Below are 27,302 nucleotides of genomic sequence, written 5' to 3'. Positions count from 1 at the left end.
GGCACTGGAGTGATGGTTGTACTGGGAATGTTAATAAACAGTGCCCAGAGCAGAACTTCTGCATAAAAAAAGGGTGTATGTTACATCTCTCCCCCTCTCCCCTGTCTCATGCAATATTTACACAGCTGTGCTTTGTAAAAAGTGTGTGTGGGGGGTTTATTATTATTTTTTTGTAACTTATTTACCTAAGATAGCCCAGCATCTGTTTTGTGGTGAGCTTCTTTCACAAAGTTTCACAGTTGCCTTGACTGATGCAAAAGGAGGTCATGCTCCTTACTCAGTGATCATAAAACCATTTGTTTCAAACACTTAGCCATTCTATTTGGCTAATTTTGCTCTGTTCTGTGTTTTTGGTTTGTCCTCTGCTTGGAAATGTGCATCCCTGGGGGAACCGATCTGGCTAGGTGAGTATTTTAGTTATCTGTTTTATAAAATGCAGAAGTGCACAGGAATTTGCAATAATATGCATCATTTACTGGCTCTCAATATGTACTGTATATTGGCTCTGAAGATTACTAATATTTTCCAGCTGCTTTCAAAAAAAATAAAAAAGAAAGAGTTCAAGGGAGTCTTTGCAGTGGGTCCTTTCCCATGACTGCCTACACAGGTGATGAAGACTTTCCTGTGTCCTGAAGAATTAATAAGCCTGAACATTTCTATACCAGCAGCATACCACAGGAGATAAAATATTGCTTCTGCTTCCCAAACACATTAGAAAAAGCAAGTCTGCTGATCTCAACTGCTAAGACAGCACATGAAAGGAATGTAGTCCATTTCCCAACCAAGATCTAATCTATAGGAGAGTTTATAGATCCAAGTCAACATCCTGAATTGGTCCCAGAAGCAAACAAGAAGACTAGTTCCATTTTTGGAAGACTACTTTTAATGTGTTTAATGCCATTTTGCAACTAAACAGCCCCATGCTGCACTATCAGATGATCTTCAAGGATCTCTGGGTCAGAGGAGACCTGTCTGGAGGTCACAAAGATTCAGGTTTGACAGACCCCAAGCAGCAAGAAATGCACAGCCACAGTCACCCAGAGGAGCTTCTGTCTTTCAGGGCTCACCTGTGGAAAGGAAGTGTCTGCTTCTGTCTCACTGCCAAGGAAGGTGGGAGTTTTCACTCAGTGTCAAAAGTGGAGCCCCAGACACATCACTGTCTTTGCTTTAAGTTACATTTTGTGGGCTGTTGTGGGCAGAGGGTGAGGACTCCCCATCCCTGGAAGTGTCCAAGGATAGGCTGGATGGGGCTCTGAGCAGCCTGGGATGGTGGAAGGTGCTGCCTGGGGCTGTGGGATCCCTTCCAAGCTAAACCATGCTGGGATTCTTTGATTTTCTGGTCAACAATGGGTGGCAACAAACTGTTGCTTGGTCACCAACAATATCTGAGAAAGTTCAGGCCCATGTATGACCAACACAGCACAGCCATCCCAGGAATCCTGATCTCATTGGGAAACATCATTCCAGCCTTTGTCAGAGAATAGTTTTCCATGCAGGAAATCCTTCCTATATGTCTGTAAAAAGGATGCAGGTGATGTGAATTGTGTCTGGTGACAGAAATACCTCAGGTGACCTTACACTGTGCCAGTGCACAAAAGATCTGCTTTTCCCTCGGCCGCCGAGGTCAGTGAAAGCAGCATGTAGGGGTGATGTTAGCACCAGGCCAGTCAAAAACAGCTTTAATTTGATAGCTACAGGAGAATTCTTTCTGCATTTTCAACTCAGAACTCCTACAGCTCCATCTCCATTTTTAAATGATGCATTTCCTGACATCTGGAACTGGATGCAAGGAGCAAAGCCACAAGGCTGACCGACCGCCCGACTTCTCCGGGACCACGCTGAAGGGATGTTTTCCTCAGGGGATTACAGCAAAGCTGAGGCATGTGCTTCAACACTTGCATGGGATTACTAATTTTATTAAAAATGGAAAGTACACTTTAGGCTGAATCCCAAGGCCAAGTTCTTTGGTGTTGTCCAGAGTCTGGAAAAAAAAAATAAAAGGAGCCCTGGAGGGATGTGAAAGCATCTAGAACTTTTCAATCTGAGCTGACTTTTCGGTGAGCAGTTCTTCCCCTACCTCCAGCTTCCTTCCATGGTTTTGAGGCAGCACTGCCAGCAGCATGGCAAGTTGTCACAGGTCTCATGCTACTACGTGAATTGCCAAAGACAAGCTGAGCTATTGATCCAGTGGTAATTTGCTGTCAAAATGACTCTGTCTGTGATGGCAAATGAGCAATGTTAATCACTCGACTTGACGAGTGCCACTGTGAAAGACTGACAATGCTCAAAGCACCACCATGGACCTGCTGTGTTTTTCCTGGCTCCATTAAGTTCCTGGTCTTCACTGGCCTTGACCAATTAGAATTTAACTTATCCATTAAGGTGCAGTTCTGGGAAAGTTCTGTTTAAAATAAACAACAACTTATATTGGTGAGTAACTCATCAGCTATGCAGCAGCCTGATTCTGATTGCCTGGCAGAGAAACACACACATTTTGTGCAGTATCTGATAAAAGATCTATAATGTGCTAACACAAACCTATCATGTAGCACCTGTGACTAACAGATTGTGATATCAAAGTCTTGATGCCTAAGTGCTCCTGTAAATGCATTAAACTTTTAGCGGCAGGAACTGTAGACTGCCAGTGACAAGGAGCTGATATGGTATTTCAGTAAAAGTTGATAAGTGTTATTGCTCTTAGAAGAAAAGAAAAATCTTATGTTCTTGAAAACCACTGGGCAGCTTGTGTTTTGATGGGATACTGTAATGCAGAGAGCAGGGATATGGCAACACATGGACTCTATCAAAAGAAAGACATTTAAGGGAAGCTCTGTATCCTACAGCTGCTGGAGTTCCTTGAAGTGTGTCCCCATCATACATTTCACTTCAAGCATCTACCTGTTCACTTGGAGTCAGCTTTTTAGGTGGCTGCCTGCATGTGGGGCCTTGTTGAAGAACATGTTAAAGAACAAAGTTCATCCTGAACATGAGGAACAACTTCTGAGCAGGTTGCCCAGAGAGGATGTGGAGTCTCCCTCACTGGAAATACTCAAGACTGTGCCCTGTGCTCTGGGATGACCCTGCTCGAGCAGGGAGGTGGGACCAGATGACCCCAATGTGGTCCCTTCCAGCCTGAACCATTCTGTGTGAAATGTTCCCACTGTCTTTAGATATTAAGTTCAATGGAGGAAAAAATGGCCCTGGTGCCTGCTGGGAGATGTGCTGAGGTGTGTAATGAAGCTGCTGCACCAGGCAGGTACAGGCAGAGCAGCTCTGGGACTGCCTGACCTCACACACTGAGAACCAGAGGGCAATTCAAAGTCACATCTGGGAAGTACTGAGTAAATACAATTGGCAGGGATCCTGGATGTTAGACCTCCTCTGGTCTAAGGAAAAGGGATGTTACCTAGGCTTTGTCTTTCTGCTGTAGGCCTGTGAGTATCCAAAAAGTTCAGCTCAAGGAAATTGATTAAGATCATGAAATTCCTCTGTCTAGTTATGACCCAGTGAAAACTGCCCACTGCAGCAAGTCACTGAAAAGTAGTGCCAGAGAATTATTTGACATTGAATACTCCAGCTCTGCAGTTGAATGTTTTCCCAGTGAAAAGGGATTCTTTTTCTATTCCTTATTTTTTATAATACATGGTTCTCATGTTTTCCAGCATATTTTCTGCAGTCAATCCCTTGAATCTTTGGTAGTAATGCAGCACAATCATTGAAAACTTCTCTGGGCTCTGAGTTAGTGCACGATGTCAAGGCCTTTGATGAGCCCACAGACCTTTTGCCTGAGGACATACCAGACACACTCTGCATCACTGATGATGGGACACACCACACATAAAATTTCATCTTCCAGGCAGTGCCAGGAAACAACTGTGCTTAGGGCATAAAGAAAATGATCTAGGATCTCCCTTATAGCACTTTCTCCCGAATTTCCAAGATGTAATTCCAAACAGACGTTGAAAACAAACTCTTGTGGTCATCTGAACTATGCCTGAGTGAGCTTTTCTGATGCATATGGCATAAATAAAAGTTTCTCAGTAAACATGGAGAAGTTTTCTTGCATGCTGAGGAGAAAGTCCATGCCAGATTTAAGAAAAGCATTATTGAAACAAGTTCTGGACTGGTTGCTGCATGTGGCTGTTCCATAAGCAGCCATGGGGAGAGTTAAGTTACGGGTCACTGACACTGCAAGGGAAATACTCCAAAATGAGATTTCAGCTCCTCAGTAGAACAGAAATTCTTCAGAAACTGTTTTCAGACAGTTCCATGGATGGTGGCATGAGAACAAGCAGCAGCAGCCCGGGTGGTTCAGTGAGCAGTCACAAGTCTGACTTTAAAAGCATCGTCACCACCACAGATGAGCCCAGCAGTGTAAGGGGGAGCTCTCCCATTAGAAATTCATGTGAAATTATCAACCTCACAAGCCCCTGGAACTGCAGATATGTCTATCAGCCATGCAGTGCAAGAAGTATTACTAATTCCTTAAGGTTTCTGCACTGAAAGTCTTCTTTGTTTCCTGGGGTTTTCAAGGTGAAGACAGACAAAGGCCCAGCACAGCACAATGGGAGCAGAACATCCAGGGTGGAGCTGGGGCAGGGGGATGACCATGACATGAACAGTCACACCAGTCTCTCAGTGCAAAAAGGACCACAGAGCTCCAGCCCTTTTGCAAACCAAGCTGGTCAAGACCACAACCAGAGCAGAGCTGTTTGTCTCTTCAGATACCTCAAGAAGTGCAAGGAGTGCAAACATGAACCTTTCCTGGGATTACTGTCCTCTAGGGACTGAAATACTGTGTGGAAATACAAGTAGAAGATCTAAGAATAAAGTAGAAGATCTAAGTAAAGAAACAAGTAGAATACCTAAGTAAAGAATCCAATAGGATACTCTGAATTTGCATCTTATACATTTCTTTCCATGCCACGCTGTAGAAACACAATGGAAGCAGACTTGGCAAATACCATACATGTGTTCCACAAAATGACTGAGGGAGCACAATGTGAACATTACTCCTGGACTGGATCAAGAGAATGCATTAAAAAAAAAATTGCTTAAGTGGAATAGAGATATACATTAACTCAATGTTTCTTATTATGGAATTAAAAAACGTATACCTGTAATTATGGCTTACCCCCATTACAAGCAGAGCTGCCACAGAACTGAACAGAGGCCAGCTTTGTGCAGGAGTTCAAAGTCAGTGTGATGTTGCCTTATTTTCTTATTAACATCATCTTTATCCTCTCTTGCCCTTCTTCTCAGTTAACAAGAGTTATGTACTGAAAGTGCTGAGATAAAGTAATGGTAAGGAGGATACCGCAAAAGGTATTTGAAAAGCAGAAGTAATTTACTACATGTCTGCTTTGTTTTACTTCCTAAGCCTTCCTGTTGTGAAAGGAAATTCATCTTTTCTGGCAGACTCCAGCCTTTTCAGGTCGGAGAGCTCCCCAGGAGCTTTCGAGTGCAGGTAAATGGATGTGAGACTCAAGGAGTACAGCCCAAGGAACATGGGATTAATGCTGGGGCTTGCTTTGGCTGTCACATCTGACGTACAAGGAGACTGCTGCACCCTTGGTCGCAGGAAATATCTGTAAAAGAAACAAAGCTGAGTCCTTTGCTCATCACTGCAGGCCTGATGTGCCACGAAGGGAGAGGTCGTGCTGCTGCTGGTGGTGGGTGAGGCGTGAAGGATCTACACCCAGCAAAGTCCCACCATGAGACAGACACCAGGGTGCCTCAGCAGAGCAAGTGGAAGCCCAGAGGAAGGGCTGTGGATGGACAATGGGTTGCAGCCTGTGTCCTGCACACAGGAGCAGGCACGGGGGAAGCATCCACTGCCTGATGGAAATAGCACACAGAGTGGTTTTGTCCTCTTCTGTTCTCCGGCCAGTTTGCACATATGTTCTGAGCATACAGCCTGCCCTCCAAAGACCACTTACAGGGGCAATCACAGGGAAGCAAAGCAGGAAGAAAAGTATCCAAAAAGGGAATTTGTTCAAGAGAAAAAAATGGAGACAGATGTAGAGCGGCGAGTCACGGCTGGCGGTAAATAACCCTCTGCCTGGAGTGCTCTCCTTCTCCAAGAGGAGTTCACATATTCCATTTCATATTTCCTTTCTAGGAAGTCAAACCTTTGTTTTTCTGGCATTTTTTCTTTTTCCCTTCTGTATGGTCTAAAGCTTGTCTTCTCATTTGCCCTTTCTCTTCTAGGTTTTGCTCTCTTTGAAGTGCATTTGTTCCATCTCCCTCTCCCACAGCCCTGATTTCCCTGCACTGTCCCAGGCCACACCTTTCAGTACCACCCTCTCCCAGTGCCTGTGCCACCAGCACGTGCGTGCTTCACACCTGCTCCAGGGTTTGAGTCTCTCCTCTTTCTCATGTGCACATCTCAAAATTAAGCAGATGCGACACACAGAGATGGAATATTCATCCTCTCACTCCCATAAACCTGTCAAGGCATATAGGCTAAGAAGCTATCTCTGCATAAATCTAAATCTCCTGTGAGGAAGCAATCTACTCAAAGGCAATAAAGGCAAAGGATGTATTATTATCTTTGGTGTGGATCCTACTGGGCTGGGAGGTTGGCTGCTGGCTCCTCTCTGAACTTTCCTTCCCAGCCAGAGCAGCCATCCCACAGACAAGTCTAAGCTTCCTTTCCTTGGTCTGATTTCTTCCTCCTGTTGTTTGGCCAGTAACCCAAAGGACAGGGTTTAATTATGGACTTTGGAAACCTGGCTTGCACTACTCTGCCAGCACGGGATAAAACCTCAGCCTGTCTTCTGAAACAGCCCCATTCTATGTGCACTGCTGATACCTGTGTTATCCCACACAGCACAAAATGAGCTGCAGGGAAGAAGTGCCAAGCTAAACAAAAAGATGGGTTTAGTCTTTAAACTTCTACTGCAAATTTCACTGAGAAGAAAACGAAACACCGAAGCTCAGAGATTACTGTATGCTAAAAACTGTGCCACCATTTTGATTGTAGATTAAATCAATGGCAAGGCCTTTCTCTGGAAATAAAGACATCGGAAAGGATGGATCTGAATCTGGTCCAGGCCCCAAAGCTCCCTCTCAGAGAGGACTGCTGTGGAAAGTTCCCTTCTAAAATGGGATGTTAGCATCACTTGTGCAGTTTTCAGGTGACCAAATTATTTTCTAGGCAGATGCCCCACTAAAGACTCCTCAAACATTTTGGAGGTGAAACTTCCATGTCAAACACAAAAGGCCACAGGTTAGTGTCACATCCAGGTGTGATGTCTGTGCACAGACCACAGCAGGACGTGTCCCTTGGGGGAGAACCTCAGGCCAGTGACACACCACTGCTGCCCTGGCAAGGAAGGACACTCAGCACTGTTTTGTCCTTCACCACTGATGAGCTGTGGCTCTTCAGGTAATCCCTCTGTCAGCCGTGCTCTTGCAGTGACCCTGTTTCACAGAGAAGCTGAGGCAATGAATTCAGAGGACAGGCTGCTGGAAAGCCAGGGCAGAAGCACTGGGGTAGGGCTGTGTGGATATAGCACAGGGATGGCTTGGAAGTGCATCCCACGTGGGCAGGATAAAGAAAGCTCTTTTTCTTCACAGCTGTGACAGTGATAGATGGCTTGGTGAATCTGAGCTATATCTAGTTGGTACCTGGCTACAGTCCCTGATGCTGCAAGGTGATTTTCTGCCATTTTACAGGCAAGACTAAGCAGAATCTGGAATTTTTCTATAATAAGTGAGGAAGGTCACGAGGAAGGAAGAACCTTCTCTTGTCTGACTTGTTCTTGCCTTTCTGAGCACCTCAGGAAGTTCGACATAGGCAGCTGTGTTTCCTCATGATGGGCACCCAGTGGTGCCAAGAGCAGCAGAGGTGCTTTGGGTACTTCCCTTGCCCATCTCAGCAGCTCAGCGCCACCATCAAGCCAGGGCTTGGACGAGCCAGAGGTAATGACCACATGTGGGGAAAACCACCAGCAGTGACAGCAGAATTGATAGCCAACCCCTGGCTGTTGCACAAATGGAGAACATTTGTCATTTACAACGAGTACCCCAAACTTTGGGGGGAGCTGTCCCCCAGCCTGGCAGTGATGCAGAAGCAGTGACCCCACCAGTTTCCAGCCATCTGTGTCTGCAGAGCAGGCTGGGATCTGTCCCTCCAAGCCGGGCTTTTGTCCGCGCTCCTGCCGCTCCGTCAGCACAGGTTCAGCACAAGGTGAGGCTCTGCCTTACATCATCTGCAGCCTGGAGCTGATGGAGGGGACAGCCCCTGGTGCCTGGGAGCAGGACACCTCAGAGCAAACAGCAGAGCCCTGGGGACGGCGGTGGCAAGGCAGTCACGGGGAGCCTGGCACTTGTCTGCCTGCAGGTCCACCCTCTCCTCCTGCCAAAGTGCCACATCTGCAGTCAATAAGGGCCCACAAGCTGGCTCCTCCTCATTAGAGGAGAGAGGGCAGCTGGCAGGGGATCCTCCAAGGGCTCCCAGGCACAGGAATCAGTCTCCTCCCAGTCTGGAATAGCCCAAATTTGGTGACTTTCTGGGCATGCTGTAAAGGACAGCTGTTTGACAGGGTCTCCAGAGAAAGCTGTGGGTATGTTTCCTACATGATGAAGGATATAGGTGGCTGGCCAAGTGCCCACAGAACTGATTTTAATGCTGTGCAGGTCGAATTCACTTTTCTGTGCTGTATAGTTCATTATACACAGTGCCCTGGACAAGCATGTGTTTCTGCCAAACAAACCAAACCCATATTATTTTAAATCCAGACGAACAAGAAAGACAAAAAATACATACTGCAAAAGATCCTTTGCCCTTTTAGAGGACCTTCCCAAACCCTGGGAGGCACTGCTTGCTTTCCTCTAACAAATAAGACTTCTGTTATTTTTATTGGCAATAAATACTTGATTATTTAGCTGTAAGCAACACTGAGGCATTAACTTCACCTGTGCACATATCACTGACCCAGAAAAATATTTCCAAGAGTATTAAGCACCCAGATGATCTCAGGATAAGTGATCAATGGACAGTCAAGTATGTAACATAACATAACCCAAAATAATGATCAACAGGAAAGATCACACACAAAAATTAACTGAGAAGAGGCCAAAGAGCTTCCTCAACATTCTGAAGAGTAACATCCAGTGATATCTATTCTGATATGAAGCCTCCAATCACACTTCACAGCATTACAGATTAATAAAACAACTCCTTCTGTAAGTCTCTTAAAAGTCATTACTGAGTGATCTCAAGTGTTGTATAATGCTTGAAAAGTCCTTCTACCTTATATAAGTTTAGGGATATTTATTTAAGCAGCATAACTGATGGAGCACAGCCCAGACAGGTACTGCTTTTTGCTAGAAAAAGCTATCCCAGAACTGGATCTGGACAATTTGACAGAAAAAGACCGCCTATCTTCTGCTGCATTATTTAAATACTTCAGATATTTGGCCAAAACACAGAAGTGACACACTACAGAAACATTCACAGCTGCAGGAGCAATAAAACCACTGCCATATTTTCATGAGGCCGTTTCTCGGAAGTGACGAGACGTCTAGAGCTGGTCACCTCTCTAACACAGCAATCCTGATAACGAAACAGAGCAAGTGGAGATGAAGTTCTGGGGCTCTGGGAGCCGGGGCTTACCTGGCTCCACTTCATGCCATCCACTGGACTGGCTGCCACTGCCTGGAGAGCGCCCTTGGCTTGTGTAGAACGGCTCCTCACCAGGGCTGTCCATCTCATCCTCCACAGACTTGAGACGTTTTGTGGAGCTGAGAATGCAAGGAACACACAATGAGGGCATGGAAGAGGAACCAAGGCACTGCTGTTGGGACATGCTTGAGAATAACTCAAGGTAGAACAGATTTAGGGTGCTTTGGTGAGATACAAAACAACATTTCACAGGCTAAACCCCTAAACACGCACCAGTTTGACCAGAAGTTAGTCTGACATTTAGGCTTTCACAGATTCAGAGTAGGACATTTTTCAAAGCACACAGAGGTCAATAAAAAGGCAAGAATTTCATCTGCATTGCATGATTCTTGCAGTTTGAATGAATATGGTGATGACACACGAGACTTATTTTCATTGCCAGATTTTTTCACGGCTAATTCTGAAAGCAAATTGTTTATCAGTTCAAACTTTTACTTTCAATCTTTTCAATTAGCCCAGTCCCATAAGAAGGAGCATAGGCAAGTGGATGATGGAAGGATTCATTTTTGGTTCAAATGTTCATGCTATCCTACAATAAGAAGCATTTGACTCTGCAGCTGTGCCAGCAAGCACAGAAAGCCCCCAATGGGTATCTGTGGCCAGTGTCAGCATTAAAGAATCCCCCTGTGATACATCACACCTCCCTCACCAGAGGCTCAGGACACAGAAGAGCCCTTTGAGTGGTCTCTGGTGGCCGCTGGCTCCAGCAGTTCTGCAGGGAGAGGATCCCAGAGCCAAAGACACTCAGCTTGGCTCTGTTTTCCATAATGAGTTGTACAGACTGTGTGGGGACCTTACTGAGAATTTCTCTTCTAAGTACTTTTCCAAGGCTGGGCCAGCTCACTTTTTTTTTTTTTTTTCTTTTCCCCCAAATCTGTATTCTATTAAGACTTAAGGCATTCAAGAACAGGCTGCTCTGTGTGGGGGGAACACATTTAGCAGACATAAAATCTTCCACTCTCGGTTTAGAGCTTGCAGCCTCCCCACCCGAAGCTCTGCACAGGTAGGAGCTGGCGGGTGTGCAAAACCAGTTGGTGAGAAACAGGAAGAATAAGTCTTGTGGCATGTGTGGAATGCAGGTTTGGCCATTCCTTAATTTAGAGAATTGTTATGTGTCAATAGGGGAAATTGTGTGCATACAATATAATTACCGCCTGATAATTCTGCTGAGTCTGTGTATTTAAAGAATTTTTTTTTTTTTCTGACTGGGAACAGCCTAATGAGAGGAAAACAAACATATTACCAAGTTATTAACTACCCATGCTGTTTATAATTAGCTCCTTATCAGTGGTAGCTATTTGCAGAAGAATAGAAGAGCAACAACTGAGCTCTTAAGTAACATTAATAACCTCACTTTTGCTTCTGGAGTCACCAGTAAATTCTACCTGAGAATGGTGCTAATGATGAGTGCTGTAGGCTACACAGTTTACAGGCAAGAAAGAAACAGCACAAAGTTTTTAATTGATGTGTAGTGGGAATTGTAGTCACTGAGCTCCATAGCGTGCACACTAAGTGCAAGACAGAATGTTCTTCCAATCACTGCAAACTGTAAGAAGTTACTGCTAAGAGCCTCTCGTTAAAGATTATTATTTTAAAAATAAAAACAACAGCTATATTCAAACTACAGAGATTTTTCACACGTGCACTTGCTCACTGCAAAGCTGGTGGCACTGCAGGCTGAGATAAAAATGTAAAAGAGCGTTAGGCAGGAGTTGGACTTTCTTGTCATGTCTTTGAAATAAGTGATCTATTTTGGCTGTGGGGGAAGAAAAATCAATCTGGTTCCTTAATAGTGTTCAAGACTACTCGAGTGACTGAGCTTGTTTATAAATCTAATCTCATGGATGATTAAAGTGAAAGGTAAAAAATAAAAAATATCCTTGTTTGATAGTTGGCATCTAAATCAAAATCAAAATCAGATGGGGCAGTCATCTGCATTAGCAATTTGGTTTTCCAAAGGCTGAGTCACAAACTTCTAAATGCTTTATGAAAACTAAATGCTTTATAGACCAAGATCCTAAAACAGTCTTAGTCTCACAGGTATCACTTTTTACAATAAAAAATACATTTAAGTCTATCTTAAGACTTTCCTTGCATCTTATTATGCTCCAAGTTCTCTTCTGCCACAAGCCAAAACTCAGCAATTCCAGTGGAACTTCTCCTGATACACCCAGATAAAACCAGGAGCTACACAGGTCCACGCAGCAGTTTTTCTTAGAGGCTTGCACACACAAAAAGAACTTTACTGCAATCCAGCTGAACATTCAGCTCTGTGAATCTGAAACAGCTCCACATCGTGAGGCCCCCAAACAGCTTGTCAGAGAATTTAATGGTTACTTTCCCAGATGAGTAATGATGCTGGCCTGGGTTTCCAAGGAACCTGGTGGTAGGCAGGGATTAAATTACCTGGTAGAGGATGTGCTAGGTAAAGACCTCCTCATTGCTCCTGGGCTCATGCTGTAGTACGAAGAACTTTCCAAATCTGAGAGGGAGAAATTAGGGCCTGTTCCTGCAGCTATCGGTGCTGGGGAAACAAAAGAGATTGCAGTCAGTAAGTCATGTGAATATGGCATGAATTGCACTTCAAAATCACTTTCTTCTTCCTCATGGGTGTGTTTAGTTTCACGATGGGAACAGGTGGGATGTGGAAATTAGGAAATGCTAATGGTACCTGGCATTGCAATCAAGAAGATGGAAATTTTATCAAGAATACAGTGTTCCATGACATAGAATCTCTCTTACATTCCTCCAAAGATATTATTATTATTTTTTAAAATTAAACAATTACAGCACTACTTCCTCTAAGCGCTGCTTTTCTATTAATGTCATTCTAACATTTAATGAAACTTGTTGCTTTTAGGACCACGTTGTCTCTATTGGCATGGTTACAGATAGGCTGCATCATCCCTGTAGAGTGCTTGGCAGGATCTATAAGCAGCACAGGCAGGGAAATACACACCTCAGAACCTCTGGGGTACGTGTGATGTACAGCCACAAGCACAGGGGTTAAAAAAGCAGATGAGAAACTTGAGTTCTTTTGTGCCTAAGAGCATCTGAGCTTTCCTCTGGCCTCTCCTCCAGCTAAATCAGAGCTAGAGACATACGACTCCCCAAAAGTCTTATCCAGCAGTGACCTTCCACTCTTCACCCCATCACCTTACCCAGTACTGAAATTTTTCTTGCAAGGGATACGAATCCCTGCAATTTCCCTGCCCTGGATCTTTGGTTTCACATTAAACATCACAGATTCCTACACACCCTGAAATTTGCAGGCACAAGCCATGAACTCCATGTGCTGTATTCTTCTGGGAGCAGACAAGGAGCAGAGCAGCTTAACGTTGGAGCCAGCAGAGAATGGATTTCGTGCTGAAATGCCACTAATACAGCAAATGGTACCACGTCCACTGTGGCTGTTCCAGTGCTATTCACAGGACAATGCAACTTCGGGGGCTGACAATCACAGATCATGAGTTTCTCTCACATTTCAGAGCCATCTGAAACAAGGACGTCCTGCACAATGAAATGCACCAGCTTGGCCTGGGCTGCATTGTCTGAGAGCCCTGATTCACAGCCACAAAGGCAAGGCAGTCTCAGTGCCACACAGGGATGCTGAGCCAAGTTTAATCTTTGGTCTGAGAACCTGGCCCATTTTCAAACATGAAAAAATCTTTCAGTCCAACGGGGAAGGAGTGAGGAAATGAAGACAGGATAGCTCCTATCACCCAGCTAACATGTCTGGGCTGGGAGTGCTGCCACTGACTGTAACGGGGCCAGTATTTCACCCCAAGTCTTAAGGAGCTCACAATGTCAGATTTGACAGAGGAATAATGTAGCTTTGCAGCTGCCTCATCATCCCCACAAGACAATTAGTTGTTGTTTGGCAAGGATCTTTTAAGAACGTCATTGAGACAGAAAGGGAACAGCCTGGATATCCACGGACTTCTAAAAGCCGGGGACGGAAAATGCACAAGGCCATTAAAACTTGAGAAAATCTGGAATGGTCATTAAAAGGAATTAAGTTGGGAAGTAATTTATGACAAGAACACTCAAATCCTTTGTTATCTTCTCTTAATTATCATGGGCTTCCTGCACACTGGGTGTATATGAGAGGGTGTGTTAACAGAGGCAAAGAAAAATTAAGCACAGTAAAATTAACTGGTTTTATCAATTTGTGCTTTCTGCAACAGTTTCCTGACAGCAGCTACAAGAGGCTGTAAAACTGATGAATTTGCATGGAAAAAGAAACTGGTGTAAGTAATTTGTGTAAAAGGTAACAGGGACATGGACTGCTATAATTCAGACACCCTGCAGATAGCAGACTGCTGCAGTGTGTGCAGTTATGGGTTAGAAAAATGACCACACTGCAGTCAGTCTGACTTGAATGGAAATCAATCATAAAGGTACTCTCTGCAGCATCTACTCCACAGTTTTCAGCAACTTCCTTGCCAAACAGATTTGTGCTCTGCAAACCCTTTCCTGAGCAATTCCTCTGCACTCTCTGCCTCCCAAACTTACAGGTTAAGCACACAGTTTTCCAAACAGGAACATAAAAAGGCAAGCATTAAATTAAAGCACTGTTTCTTTCTGAGGCACAATGAACTTCCTGGACACTGCCAGATTTATGAAACAGTTTTATTCCAAGGAGATAAGGAAGAAAAACTGGTATGTGGGTAACGCTTCCTTTCTTTCTTTCCCCCTGCCCCGTTTATTGCCCTTTCCCCAAATCCTGGATATTTCTTGAGTTGGCCTTATAGAAAAAAGGAATGTGTCTTCAGAGCAGGGGTAGGGTAGGAACAAGCTATTGCTGATGCTGGGTGAACTCAGTGCATGGCAGAAAGGGCTGACCCCACAGGGGCTGATGCCTGGGGAGCAAACACTGAGGATGCTGTGCTGGTCACTGGCCAAAACCACCTTGCCACACTCAAATGCCAGTGTGAAACCAGGGGGTTAAGGAACAAAACTCACCTTTAATAGACACCAGCAGAGGTTAAAGTGCCTGGCTGGGCTCTGGGGGCCAGTTCCTGAACCTATGGCAGTCCTTGCACAGGAGCCACCACCCTGCCACCATCAGCTCAAGGTCTCTGCCCCAGAAGTGCTGTGGCAATGGTTGCACAGGACTGAGCTGCTCCAAAATCCCTTCTCCTGCCTTCCTGACACTGCCTGTATTCCATCAAAGCCCATTTGTACCTTTGCTTGCAGTTATTGCATTTATTGCCATAAATCACAACAGTGTGCTGGAGCTGTGGCTGCCCCATCCCTGGGAGTGTCCAAGGCCAGGATGGAGCTACCCGGGATAGTGGGAGGTGTCCCTGCTGGAATGAGATGGGCTTTAAGGTCCCTTCCAACCCAAACCATTCTGGCATTCTGTGACTCCCAGCAAAGGCAGCATGTCTGCAGAGTATGCAAAGGGATCAGAGTGGTGCAAACTGTGCCAAAACTCTTATCTAAACTAAAAAACTACCTAAACTAAAAAACACTGTCTAAACTAAAAAACACTGTCTAAACGAAAAAAACTCAGTCTAAACCAAACCTGTTCCTTGCAGCATGTGGCAATCCATCACACAACCTCCCTACCCCTGTTCCTACGCCCCAGGAGCACACTCCAGCCCTACGTGGAGCAGCAGCCTCACAAACTCCAGGCAATGACATCTAAACCACACCATTACCCCTGCAAGAAATGCTCTGCAGCAAAGTGACCTCCTGACAGCTCAGGAACATCCCCCAAATGGGAAAGGACGTCAGAAACTGCAACTGTGACTCAAAGCAAAAATCTCAAGATGCCTCCTGACCCAGGGCTGTGAGCTGGAAGGAGGTGAGAGGGAAGGATCCCTCTTGCCCTACACCCAGCCTGGAGCCCCCATTTCAGCTGCTGGCATCACAAAAATTCCCTGTGCAGTTGGGACACACTCAGAGAGGGGCAGGAGGAGCTGGTTTGCCCAAACAGAGGAGGAGGAAGGTTGGTGCCTCTGCCTGACACGTTTCTACTCCCAGGATGCAGGGCAGCATCACCCTGCTCCCAGTCTGCTCCCTCCAGCTCAGCTCCTCACCCCAAATGTCAAGAAAACTAATAGAGAAATTAAGAAAAAGCCCTCTGACTAAACCAAATTGCAATATTTATTTTGAAAAAATTACTGAATTACAGAACAGGAAACCCACTAAATAAAACCAGCCAGGCTGGTATTTGTCTCCCTTGGAATATGGCACTTTCTTTAAGCCACGTTAATATTTAGCCTCTCTTTTTTGTCCCCATTTGTATGTATTTATTTTTACAGAGGGGCTGGGATGTGACTAAGATCATTACACGTGTAACACTGCAGTGAAGTGATAATGTGTTTAAGGTTAAATGGGAGAAACATGACATTTGACTAATAAACTTTTTCCTGTGTTGTGACTCCATAAACAAAGGGAAACACACTGTGCTGCTGCTGCTGGGAGGAAAGGGGAGCTTGGTGGTTTTTTTTTTTTTTTGCAAGGCCTTTGTTTGCTCCACACTGTATCATTAGATTCAAAGAGGCTTCGCCGAATACAACAGATATGAAATGTGTGATGTTCATTTTAAAATTACAAGTACAGCCTGCTATTGACCATCTAATTATGCTGAGTTCCATTTATAAACATAGCTAACCACTAAGTTTATAGAGACTTTTTGTGCTGCTTTAATAGGATATTGATCGAGAGCAAGGTTTGAGTGGACTGCCATTGAATTGTGTAATGGCATACAAAAGGCAAGGTCATGGCAACTGTTCACTCTATGCCTGCAGTCTATTTTTTATTATAATCTTTTTTTCTCCCTCTCATACCCAAGCCCACACAGAGAGTTTTGGATGGCAGTGCTTTCCTAAGGAATATAGAGTATCTTTTTAAATGTTAATTTTCATGCTGCCGACTTTAACTGCTTTCACTAGTATAGTGCTTAGGATAGCAGAAAACACACGGGCTGCAGCTCAGGGACAGCAGGTTTATCACACCCTGGCTGCACACACGTGTCTGTGAGGAGGAGAAAAGCCTCTCTGGGCTACAAAAAGGCATCCACTGCCCAGCCCCTCCACAAGAGCCAGGGCACCCCACACCTTGCCAGGATGTGCTGGGATTCACTTTCCCTGTGGGAAAAGCTGGACGAGGAGGCTGCGTTTCCCTGGTCGCACCCATGCTCCGTGCCTGGAGTGCTGGAAGTGCCTCCCCATCCCAGCCCTTGCCCTCATGGCAAGGACACTTCAGTCCCTGTCTGCATCCCCAAAGCTCCATCCCCAAGCCTGGCACCTGCTGCATCAGCGTGGGTGCAGGATCCTGAGCTTCCCAAAACGTCCCGCTCACACCCGTGGAATTAGTGGAATTAGTCCGAGTGTTTCAGGGATAATCAGCTGGGCCATTTCTGTGTGTGCACACGAGCAGTGAGCAAGTTTGTGAGCTTGTGGTGCCACAGGCTCACCAGAAGGATTGGAAGTCCCCCCCACTGCTCCTCACTGCACACAGCACACGTTGAAGCCAACGTGTGGCATTTTCAGGCCAGGGTGCAGTCAGAATTCCCTTGTTTATCAGCACGAAGAATGATGTCATTTTGACAAATAACACACCACCAAACAAATATGTTTGATTTGGCTCTAGCCAACGTTCATAAATCCTAAATCTTTCTTCACATCCTGGGCAGTGCAGTTTATCTGGCTGCTTGAATGACCTCTGAGGGAGGAGATCTTCCCAGCAGTTCTCCCTGCACATGGTGCAGACTCAAAGCCAAGGGGGGATGCATGCCCCGTGCCTTTTTCCCTGCTCCAGCCCTTGCCAAGGGAAGGGGACACTCTGCAGCACCTCTGCAGAGGGTCTCCTCCAGTGCCCTGAGATGGCTGCCCACAGCTAGTGGAATATTTTCCTAAGCAGGGAGAAGAGGAGGAGGTTTCACTTGGCCAACAGCTGGCTGTCAGCTCCCAAACCCGTCCGTCCCCGACGCTTCTGCCTCTGAGCCTTTTGTTGTCAGCACAGACCTCTCCAGAGAGGGAAGAATGAAGCCTCTGTTATCTGCAAGGGTCTCCCCAGTATCTGGGGTGACAGACAACACTCAGAGAGGAGCTCACACCCTCTGCCTGCTAATAATGGAGGAGAAGTGACAGCATGAGCTGCAACACCCACATCAGACGGGCTGGAGAGGAGTCTTTGTTTTTTCAGATGCACATCTATGATCTCTTTTCTCTGTTTTACTAGGCTCTGCAAGACTCAGCAGCTGGGCAGCATTTCGAAAGAAAATCTGCATCTATAGGACTGAAGAAAGCAAGTTTCTGTTACCAGCACAGTCTAGACTTGTTCAATAGCTCACAGAAAGTGTGATGATCAGCACTGATAGGCAAGATAGATAACAGAAACAGCTGACCTTTCACTTGATTAATTCATTCCCCAAATTTGCATGACGGAGACAACTGCCTCTTACTTGAGACTCCTTGTCATGTGGACCTCTGGGAACTTTACTAAATAAACCCGGCACATAATTGCTACCCACAATATTTTTAAGATTAATTTTGGATAACAGCTGCCTCAGGCCAGTTAAAACTGGGGGAAATCACTTATTTCTATCACTGCATTACCAAAGGCAAGCATAGAAAGAAAAATAACAGTGGGCATATACGCAAAGATGACCTTTTTGGAAAGAGGACTGGTCTCAAATCAGGACACAGGAACATGCAGACAACCCAGAGAGGGTTATATCAACTTTAAAAGACCTTGCTTACCAATTTAGGCAAATATGCAGCAATTACCTTGTTGTTCTGTTATGTTAAATAATTCTTCGAATATGAGCATGTGAATTAATACTGAGTTTTCTGGGAATGTGCTGCTGGATTTGACACTAAACATATCCCACTGGGTAGCCAGGGCATGTCAGGCTGTGGGCTTCTCAGACCTCATAAAGTAAACAAGGTTAAGGCTGGTCAGTACATGTCTGGGGCATCTCCAAGGAAAATCCAGGGTGCTATCAAAAGCAGTGTAGCTAAATCAGTTGCTGGCACTCTTCCCTCTGAGTCAGTTCTGAAGTGATATCCCGATATGCTTTGGGGACACTATTTTTGGTAGAGGTGCTGGCTTGTAGACAGGATATAAAACTGAGGTCTTGACCTCCCAGGATTATTAAAGAGTCCATGAAAAACAGTGCAAACTCCTGTGTCTGGAACAGATAAAAGCTGAATCTTTGCATTTTTCCCACCATCACCTCCTTTCTTATTTCTAATAAAGTCCATGCTCCTCCTGCATGCAGGTGCCCCATCCTTGAAGGTGGTGCACGTCAACTGCAAGCAGAGGGAACATCTCAGACACAGCTCATAATTTGCAAAACATGCTGAGTGCTAGGATTTCTGATACCCAGTGTTTCAGTTTAGTTACAATAAAATATCAGGGAAAATTAATAAGCTTGAAACACGATGCTCACGAGGTCAGTGCCAAGCTCTGGGGGAGGCTGGGAAGGCTCCAGCCAGGAGTGGGGCACTTTCCTAGGAAAAGTGCACACATGGAGCACGGCTGACAGAGTCCAGAGGCAGCTCTGCTGTGCAGGGCTCCTCCAGCCAAGATAAGGCTGTGGGGAAATGGGATGCCTTGCAGAGGGGGAGGGTGAACCCTTTGGGCTTCAAAAGCCTCAGGCTGTCACATTGAAGTGAGGTGACACAGCACGGAGACACTCAGACCCTGGTGACAACCTGGGCTTGTCCACCCTGGCTGCAGGAACCAGCCAGGCTCTGCTCCCTGCACAGCCAGCCAGATGCCAAAGTCTCTGCTTAAGCACTTCAGCAAGTGAACTGATTCGCAAATGTGCTGAGCTCTCAGCAGCTCCTCTTGACTTTTGAGTCCTCTTAAGTTTGCCCTTCTCCCAAAATCCCCACCAGTTGTCAGGGAAGGAAGCTCGGGAGAAATGTCTTCTTCAACCTTTTTCTCTCTGCCTCTCTACAGGGCATAGAGCTCTCATGTATCTCCCCCTTGCCATGCTTTCCTTGTACCATCCTTCTTCTGAATATAAAGCCAATTTAGTAGCTAGTGTCTTTCCAAAAGAGGAAATAAACCAGGAAAATCCTCTGAGAAACTCTGTGTTCTCACTCAAAACCATGGATTTTCTACTAGGTTTGTGCCAGTTAGATTCTAGCCCCAGAATGACTTAAATTACATTCCCAGAGCCAGCACACAAATAAATATTTCTGCTATCTAGGAGGAGAACCATTTTTATCATTTAAAGAGACTGGTTGCACCCTAAGGTTTTAAAGGGGCACAGAGCTGAGGGTTTCCCCTGGAGCAGTGGTGATTGGTGATAATGTGATATTATCTCCGCACTAGCTGAAGAAAAGATCACAGAATGGTTTGGGTTGGAAGGGACCTTAAAGATCACCCAATTCCACCCTGCCATGGGCAGGGACACCTTCCACAGCACTTCCAGGTTGCTCCAACCTGGCCTTGGACACTTCCAGGGATGAGGCAGCCACAGCTTCTCTGTGCCAGGGCTCTCCACCCTCACAGGGAAGAATTTTTTAGATCCCTAAAGAAATCCCTACAGGCCTGGCCTTGCAGCAGTGTCTCTGCGAGACCCTGTCCACACTCTTTCCTTGGGCTGTCTGGATTATGTCATAGCAAAATACAATCAATGCACCTTTGATCAATGGAACAGGGTGGTGACAGGTGCTCTTAATTTGGTGTTGTTAGTGAGTATTGACAAGGCTGTAATGATCATGCTGCAGCGTGTCACTCATGCTGGGGGCATTAGCATTCTTTAAAGGTCACATCCCAAATCCTTCTGGAGGCCAGAATTCCATACAGCTAATGGAAAACGTGGGCCTGGGGAAGTCAGGATGTGTGACATTAGCAGGGCTGAAGTTGGCACAGTTGCTGTTGGCATTATTAATGACTTCAGCAACTTGCAGGTGTACAAACCCCAAATGCAGAGAATACCCTGAGCTGGAAGGAACCCACAGAGATCATCAAAGTCCAGCTCCTGGCCCTGCACTGGGACAGCCCCAAGAATCACACACGTGGACATACACATGGCATGGATGAACACAATGGGAAAAAACAGCATCAGAAAATTTCCAGGTTTACGTGCACAGATCAGGTAATTTCCAGAGGTCTGGTTACAATACAGCCCTTGGATCCTCCAAGGGATCCCTGGGAGGCTGATCTCTGTATGCATTTGTCTGCACTCTGCCCATTTTCAGCTGGGTACCAGACAAGCTTATCAACTTGCACATGCAAGTTTGCAGAATCGAATTCTTTATCAGCTCACTCTAGAATTCTGCTGGTTTATTTTCACCCATTAAAAGAAGTGGCACATAAATGCTGTCCACTGTCAAGAAGTGGGGAGAGGAGAGTCCTAATTTTCAAGATGCTGTTTCTGAATTGAGGAAGGGAACAATAAAAATCAAAGAAAAAAAATAACTTGGATTGCAGAAACCGCATAAATCAGACACAACATGATACTTACTTTGTGAGACTCTTACTAGCTCAGTCACACTGAAAACACCTGATGTGACAAAACTGTCCTGGAAGCCCAAATGTCCTACAAAACAAACAGAGAGAGAGAACTGCGATTAGCTTCAAGCATTTAATGACAGTATTCTCAAATACTTTACTTTCATTTAGACTTAAAATGTGACATCTAATTTCCCACTTAGCAGTAATTATTGTTTATGTAGGTGGGTAACCAGTCATACAGCTATGTAGGCTGCTTTGTGGTTTCTATCTAGAGGTTAGGAAAGCTAACATGACACATCAGCAGGGAGATTTTTACATGTTAAAGCATCTCAACAGGAAATCTGAAACAAAAGAGGACTATTTTAATAAATGGTTACCTTGGATGACCCCTAATGACTTCACAACTGAAATGAAAATACTGTACCTAGGAAACAGACAGGATAGCTAAGTTCCATAATCGTTTTAAACATTATTCTCTAAAGAAACATCTGATCAGGATTATCTACCCATTCATTCAAACCAAACAAGATTTAAAGATGTATTCTTCATTTATCTAAGGTTACACTAGGGGGATCTTGGGAGAGCAGATGGTTAAAAAAAAATTAAATTAAGGCCTTTTCAACTAAAAAAAAATAATTCTAACATTTAAAATTAGGTTTTGAAGGGAAAAATAAATCTCAAGTTAAAAAGTATTAACTTGGAGGGCTGTCTGTAGGAACTGGGGCGGAGGCATCCACGCTCACCTCCCCTGTGCAAGGAATGCCTCGACACTCGGCATCAAAATGTGATGGCACTTTACATAACAGCATTTTCCTTCTTCTCTGCAAACATGCCTACCACCAAATGTTCATTTAATTTTCACGGCTATGCTCAGTGACAAAGGAGCAGCCCGGGCTGCAGCCCAGGCCGGGATCCGGCGGGACAGAGCCGGACCTCAGTGAGAGGGAGGGAGGGCAGCGCTCGGCCGGCCGGGCTGACCTCCTGCTTGGGAAATCAGGGTCACAGCAGAAATCGCAGGATAAAGGGATTATTAAAAGAACTGTAAAGTCCTGCTTGCCCACAGGATAAGTGGCACACCTTTTTAGGCTGTCCTACTTAGAGTCACTGATTCCGGCGCACGCACACATTTATTATTGAATGTTTTGCAGGGCCACCATCTGCTCCACCGGTAATTGTTTGTCAAGCTCAGAACGATTTCCCTGCATTCCATGTATTCTCCTGCACCCCACGCTCCTGCTGGGAATACCTGTGCACCCTTCTCTAGTGGTCAGAGCAACAGCACTAATGCCAGCTGCACGTTTGTCCCCCTGGCTTTTCTTTTTGGGGTTGTTTAAACAAACCCAGAATGCCCCACTGCCATTTCTACCTGTGGAATGGGATGCGAAAAGAATGCACCTTCTGCACAGGTCTGCAGAGGGTGGAATGTCAGGCTATGTGTCAGGGAAAGGTTTGGAAGGGATCTGGAGGGAGGTGAGCCTTCCACCTCCAGCCAAGATCTGATGGAATTCTGCTCCTACACAGAAGAAGTTCCCTGTTTCTGCGAGGAGCCCACGGTGCCAGATGAACGCAGTCTCTAAGCTAACAGACTCGAGACAAGTTTCTGCATCAGGCATGTTTTTATACTCCAGCAATAATGATGAGTTTTCAAACTGTGTATATGTATATCTTTGGGCATCCTTGTGTATGTGTGTATACATATGTATTATGTACACAAACATATAAATATACACAAATCTGTCATGCTCCAGCTGTAGATAAATGTACTATAAAATATTGAAATTGATGCTGAAATTCAACACAAACAAATTCCTCAATCTGCAAACAAGGTTTTTATTTACATCAAGAGAATAAATTTTTCCCTACTTCAAATGAAAAAAAATGTTCTTACAAGCTTTTATTTTTCCTTATTTTCAATTTAGAAATAGCTCCCAGATAGCTGTAAGTGCTATTGCCTGATCTGCTTTGTATTTTCCCACAATAAAGGTGATGACTACCTCATTCTGCTTTTTAGAAACGGTTGCTGCCCATACACAACGTTTGTTCATCGCCGATTTCCCAAGTATTTTTAATATGACGATCTACTTTTCATATGCTGCAGCAGACCTGCCTATTGAATTAAATGATCTGTGAATTAAAAATAATTCTCTTAGGTCTTCACTGAAACCACTCATGTGCCTAAAATTAAGCATATGCTTAAGTGCCTTGCTGGATCGGGGCCAGGACGCTTACTACTCCGCAGAGCCCTTCAGAGGGAAGCCAGTCCATGCTATGTAACTTCTCACACTGTGCTCATCATGGCAGCATCTGAGCAACTTCCAGAAGTGCATCCAGCAATGCCATGAACATCTGCCACGTGTTGTTTTTTTTCTGCAGCACGCCACCCTGGCTCTGCTCTGGGGTCCACTCCCACCTGCATTTCCCAGGCAGGATCCCGCAGCACGGAGAGTGAAGGTGAAATTTAAATATGGAAGGGAAAAAAAAACCCCAACCCTGAATCACAGGCACTATAGGATATTTGGCTGATTTTTTAAAGGGAAAGCCCAAAGCCTTCTGTAGTTATCCAGTAAAAATGTGATTGTGGCAAGGCAAACCACGTTACTTTAACCTGTCACACACAGGTGAAACCAGAAATGAAAGTGCCATTTTAAATACATTCTAACTCTCAGGGCATGAGAGAAGATGAGTAAGTTATCTTGGGCATGCTGACTTCAGTATTCCTATCTCTGGTACACTTCAAATGCCCACTTACTCCTGCAGGAACATTCCTTATTGGGAGTACATTAAACAACAGCATGCACCAAGCATGGCAAGATTTTCACCCTTCAATACCAAAAATAAACATTTCACAAATGAAAGGTGAATTTCACAACTCTCCAATTTGATATTTGCTTATAAACATTAGGAAATCAGGGGCTTGCCTTGCCAATCATTAAGAATACCCTGATACCCACAAAAGCCTTGCCCTTGGCTTAGAGCTGGATCATGAATGTATTTTAGGGTATGGTCGGTCTGTGAATTTGCAGTTCAGTAGAACCCCATGGAATTTTTAAAGGTTTGCCTGGATGGCTCAGACTGCAAAATCCAGGCCTAAGACTCTCGTTTTTGCTGGGCTTGGATTACAGTGAGAGAAGAAAACGAGGGAAGTAGTACAAAGAACTTAAACATGTAAAAGGAGAATTACTGGGAAACAGCAGCACTGACAAAAGATGTGAAGCCAACATTATTAACAGGGGTCAAAATGCAAAAAATGTACCAGTTTGGCTGATCCACTTAATTCTGAATGAGGAGAAAAATAGGTAAAGTCAATGCAGATGTTAGCATTAAGAAGCTCCTGCACTGAAAAGATGATTAAACATCCCAAAAGCTCCCAAGATTTACTTTTCATAGGGCACTTTACTGAAATACTTGCACTGTGATAATTTTGCTCAGTATCCAAGAGATGGGACATTGAAACTGCTGTGTATGACAGGCTATGCCTGCAGCTTTGTGCAGCAGTCACAGTTTGGTAGTAAAGGAGGTGCCCAGAATGAACCTCCCGGAGTTCATTCACTGCAGTTTTGGGTACAAATTAAGACACGTGGCTGGCCAGGGCAGGCCCTGACTCAGCAAAGCTGCTGGAACACGTGCTCCACTTCCATCACACGCCTGGCTAAAGCACGTGCTCACTGCCCTGCCAAACAAAGATGGGCTGACAACCTCCAGGAGGAATTAAATAAATGGTTCAATCACTCCTTCAGGCAACTCTAGGGGCAGGTGGGACCTAGCTCATCACCTAAGATCTAACTTCAGCCCACAAGGATGATCATGTTTCCCTAAGGGGGGAAAACACCCAGGATAATAAGACCAAATTGAATAAAGAAGATCAGTAAATAGTAAAAATTTAATAGTAACTATTAAATCATTGTGCACAACAGCACAACGTTATTGTACCAGGTACCACATGGAAAACATTTTTCCATAACTTGATGGCTGCTTTAATTGGGGAGAAAATTCCCAATGCCATTTACATATTCTTCCTTTGGATCCCAGCAAAGAAGCCAGAAGAAAAGGCTTCAATTGCTGGAGCCTAATTCTGATCTCTCTCAAAGAAGTTTTAAACAAATCTTTCTACACTGATCAAATAGAGTTTCACCTCATTTTCTCCTAATTTACACTGGCAGAGGAGAAATCAGGATTAGGACTTGTTGTCTAGTGCTATTTGTTTTGAATTATTAAGCAAACATTCCTATTTCAATGAGTAAACGTGTACAAAGGCAACTAACCTTCGTCCTAAAATGGAGTTTACAGGGAGAGTATTGTCTGCTTTCCCAATTAATGCAGTAAAAAGGAGTCTCAGAGGTTGAGCTACCAATCAAGAGCTTGTGTTGTAGCTTGAGAAAATCATGACTGATGCAATTACTTTTATGTAGAAAGTCTGAATATAGTCTATAGGTTAAAGTTCATCGGGTTATTGTTCCTTAATTGAATATCTGAAGATGTTTTCAAGGTGCTCAAGGTATTATTGTTATTTAATTAGCAGGCTTCCTTGCATATTCCAACAGTGTTATTTTTGCTGTAAAATAGTTAGATTGCACCATAAATATATAAGGTATTTTCTAAACAGAGATGCAGCTGGTTTCCTGAAAGCCAAGCTTAAATAAAACCAGGAGATAGTTACTCCTTTGAAGATGAAGAAGCCCAAATCCAGTTATTTTTCTTCCACTACAATCTGAGTGACAGTGTATTGAGCTTCAGAGAACAGCTTTTTGGGAGACTTTGATTCCTTTTCAGTGTTTTGAAATTACACAAGTCCCCCAAACTAACACTGAACCCATTTCTTAGGCTTTTTTCATGTTCAGCATCTCACTATACATAGCCATCTTAAAACCTTAAAATAGTAATAATCAATTAGGGTCTCAAGCCTATTATCTTAACCAAATGCCTGATTAAAAGAAAAGCCCTCTCTGCTCGAAGTGCAACTTGATTCCTTTTGGTTTTATCCTCTATCTAGATAATCCCATGTTTCACAAACAATGCGGAGCAATAATGTGGATGAGAAAATTAATGTCTGTATCACACAGCACACGCAGGCCTGGAGAGAGGGGATGTTATCAGAGGGAACCCAGCTCACCCCCAGGACTCCCAAAAGATTAGCTGTTCCATGGCTGAGGAGGATGGGGCTGAGGGAGTAACTCCTAATCTGCATTCTCCAGCAAAGAAGGGAAGGACTGAACATGCGTGCTCCTGTCAAGACCTTCATAACATTTACACCCTGCTTAATTGGAAGGTGAGTTTATCAAGGCTGGGCTGACCCAGCTGAGGCAGCCCTGCCACTGCTGAGAAATAGCTCAGCTCTATATCACGCTGGAAACACAAAGCAAGATCCACGGGGCTAAGCTGTGTGTCTAAAAAAAGCTAAATCTGAATCTAAAAAAAATGGAGATGGAAGAGATCATCTATGCCAGCCACAATATTCTGTCCAAGGGAATGTCTGTGCCATTCTGATGGCAGACAACACCAGGCTGGGATACAGCATGTAGGAACAATGAAATCTGCATTTACCAGCAGCCCTCAAATACTGATCACCAGAGCTGCCACAATGGCCTTATTTTAATTGCTTTGCACAAAATGCATTCCTCAAATTTGTAAATGATAAACCTTTAATGGTAAATCAGACCACATTTTTAATTCATGGACATTTTATAGAAGAGTTAAGCAAGTCATTATACATTAAAGGTGATGCAGAAACCTCTCCCTCCTCCCCTGACAAATGCTCTTTTTCGGCTTCTTATTTCCAATATAATTTTAATGCCACAGCAACAGCTCACCTTGGACAAATTGCACATTTTCTTATGGAAATAACTGTGGGGCCACATGTCAGAGATGCTGTTATTTTCCCTGACTCACTACCTGCCTTTGGCTGAGGTTTTAAGAAGCACCAGAACTTTCTTTGTGGCCCATAGCAGGATGGATTAGACCGTCCAGGGCATGTTGTGTCAGTACAATAGAGGAACACTTTTAAGACTTTAAAGTCATGTAATACAATTCTAGGCTGGATCTTTCTTGTTAAAAAAAGTAGAATGGGAGTGATTGAAAGAGAAAAGGGCCAATATTTGACAACAGAAATCAGCATAACCTCCTAACAGCGGCAGTCATGGATGACTGCCCTTTGACCCGGGGAGATTATGTGGGATTTCAATGA

General features: G+C 44.5%; 1 protein-coding gene across 19 annotated transcripts in view; it reads right to left on the bottom strand.

Moving 5' to 3' along the window:
• The window catches only part of NFIA (nuclear factor I A), a 349,095-nt gene that overhangs the window by 68,845 nt on the left and 252,948 nt on the right, over positions 1–27,302 (bottom strand). For all 19 annotated transcript variants that reach the window (XM_077182585.1, XM_077182588.1, XM_077182593.1 and 16 more), the window contains 3 exons: positions 21,132–21,206; positions 12,098–12,215; positions 9,623–9,750 (listed from right to left, as the gene is read on the bottom strand). In XM_077182585.1, coding sequence (XP_077038700.1) covers positions 9,623–9,750; positions 12,098–12,215; positions 21,132–21,206 — 321 coding nt within the window. The remainder of the gene's footprint in view (positions 1–9,622; positions 9,751–12,097; positions 12,216–21,131; positions 21,207–27,302) is intronic.

Source organism: Agelaius phoeniceus, chromosome 8 (genome assembly GCF_051311805.1).
Source record: "Agelaius phoeniceus isolate bAgePho1 chromosome 8, bAgePho1.hap1, whole genome shotgun sequence".
NCBI classification, from domain to species: domain Eukaryota; kingdom Metazoa; phylum Chordata; class Aves; order Passeriformes; family Icteridae; genus Agelaius; species Agelaius phoeniceus.
This window is presented reverse-complemented; position numbering and strand designations above follow the sequence as displayed.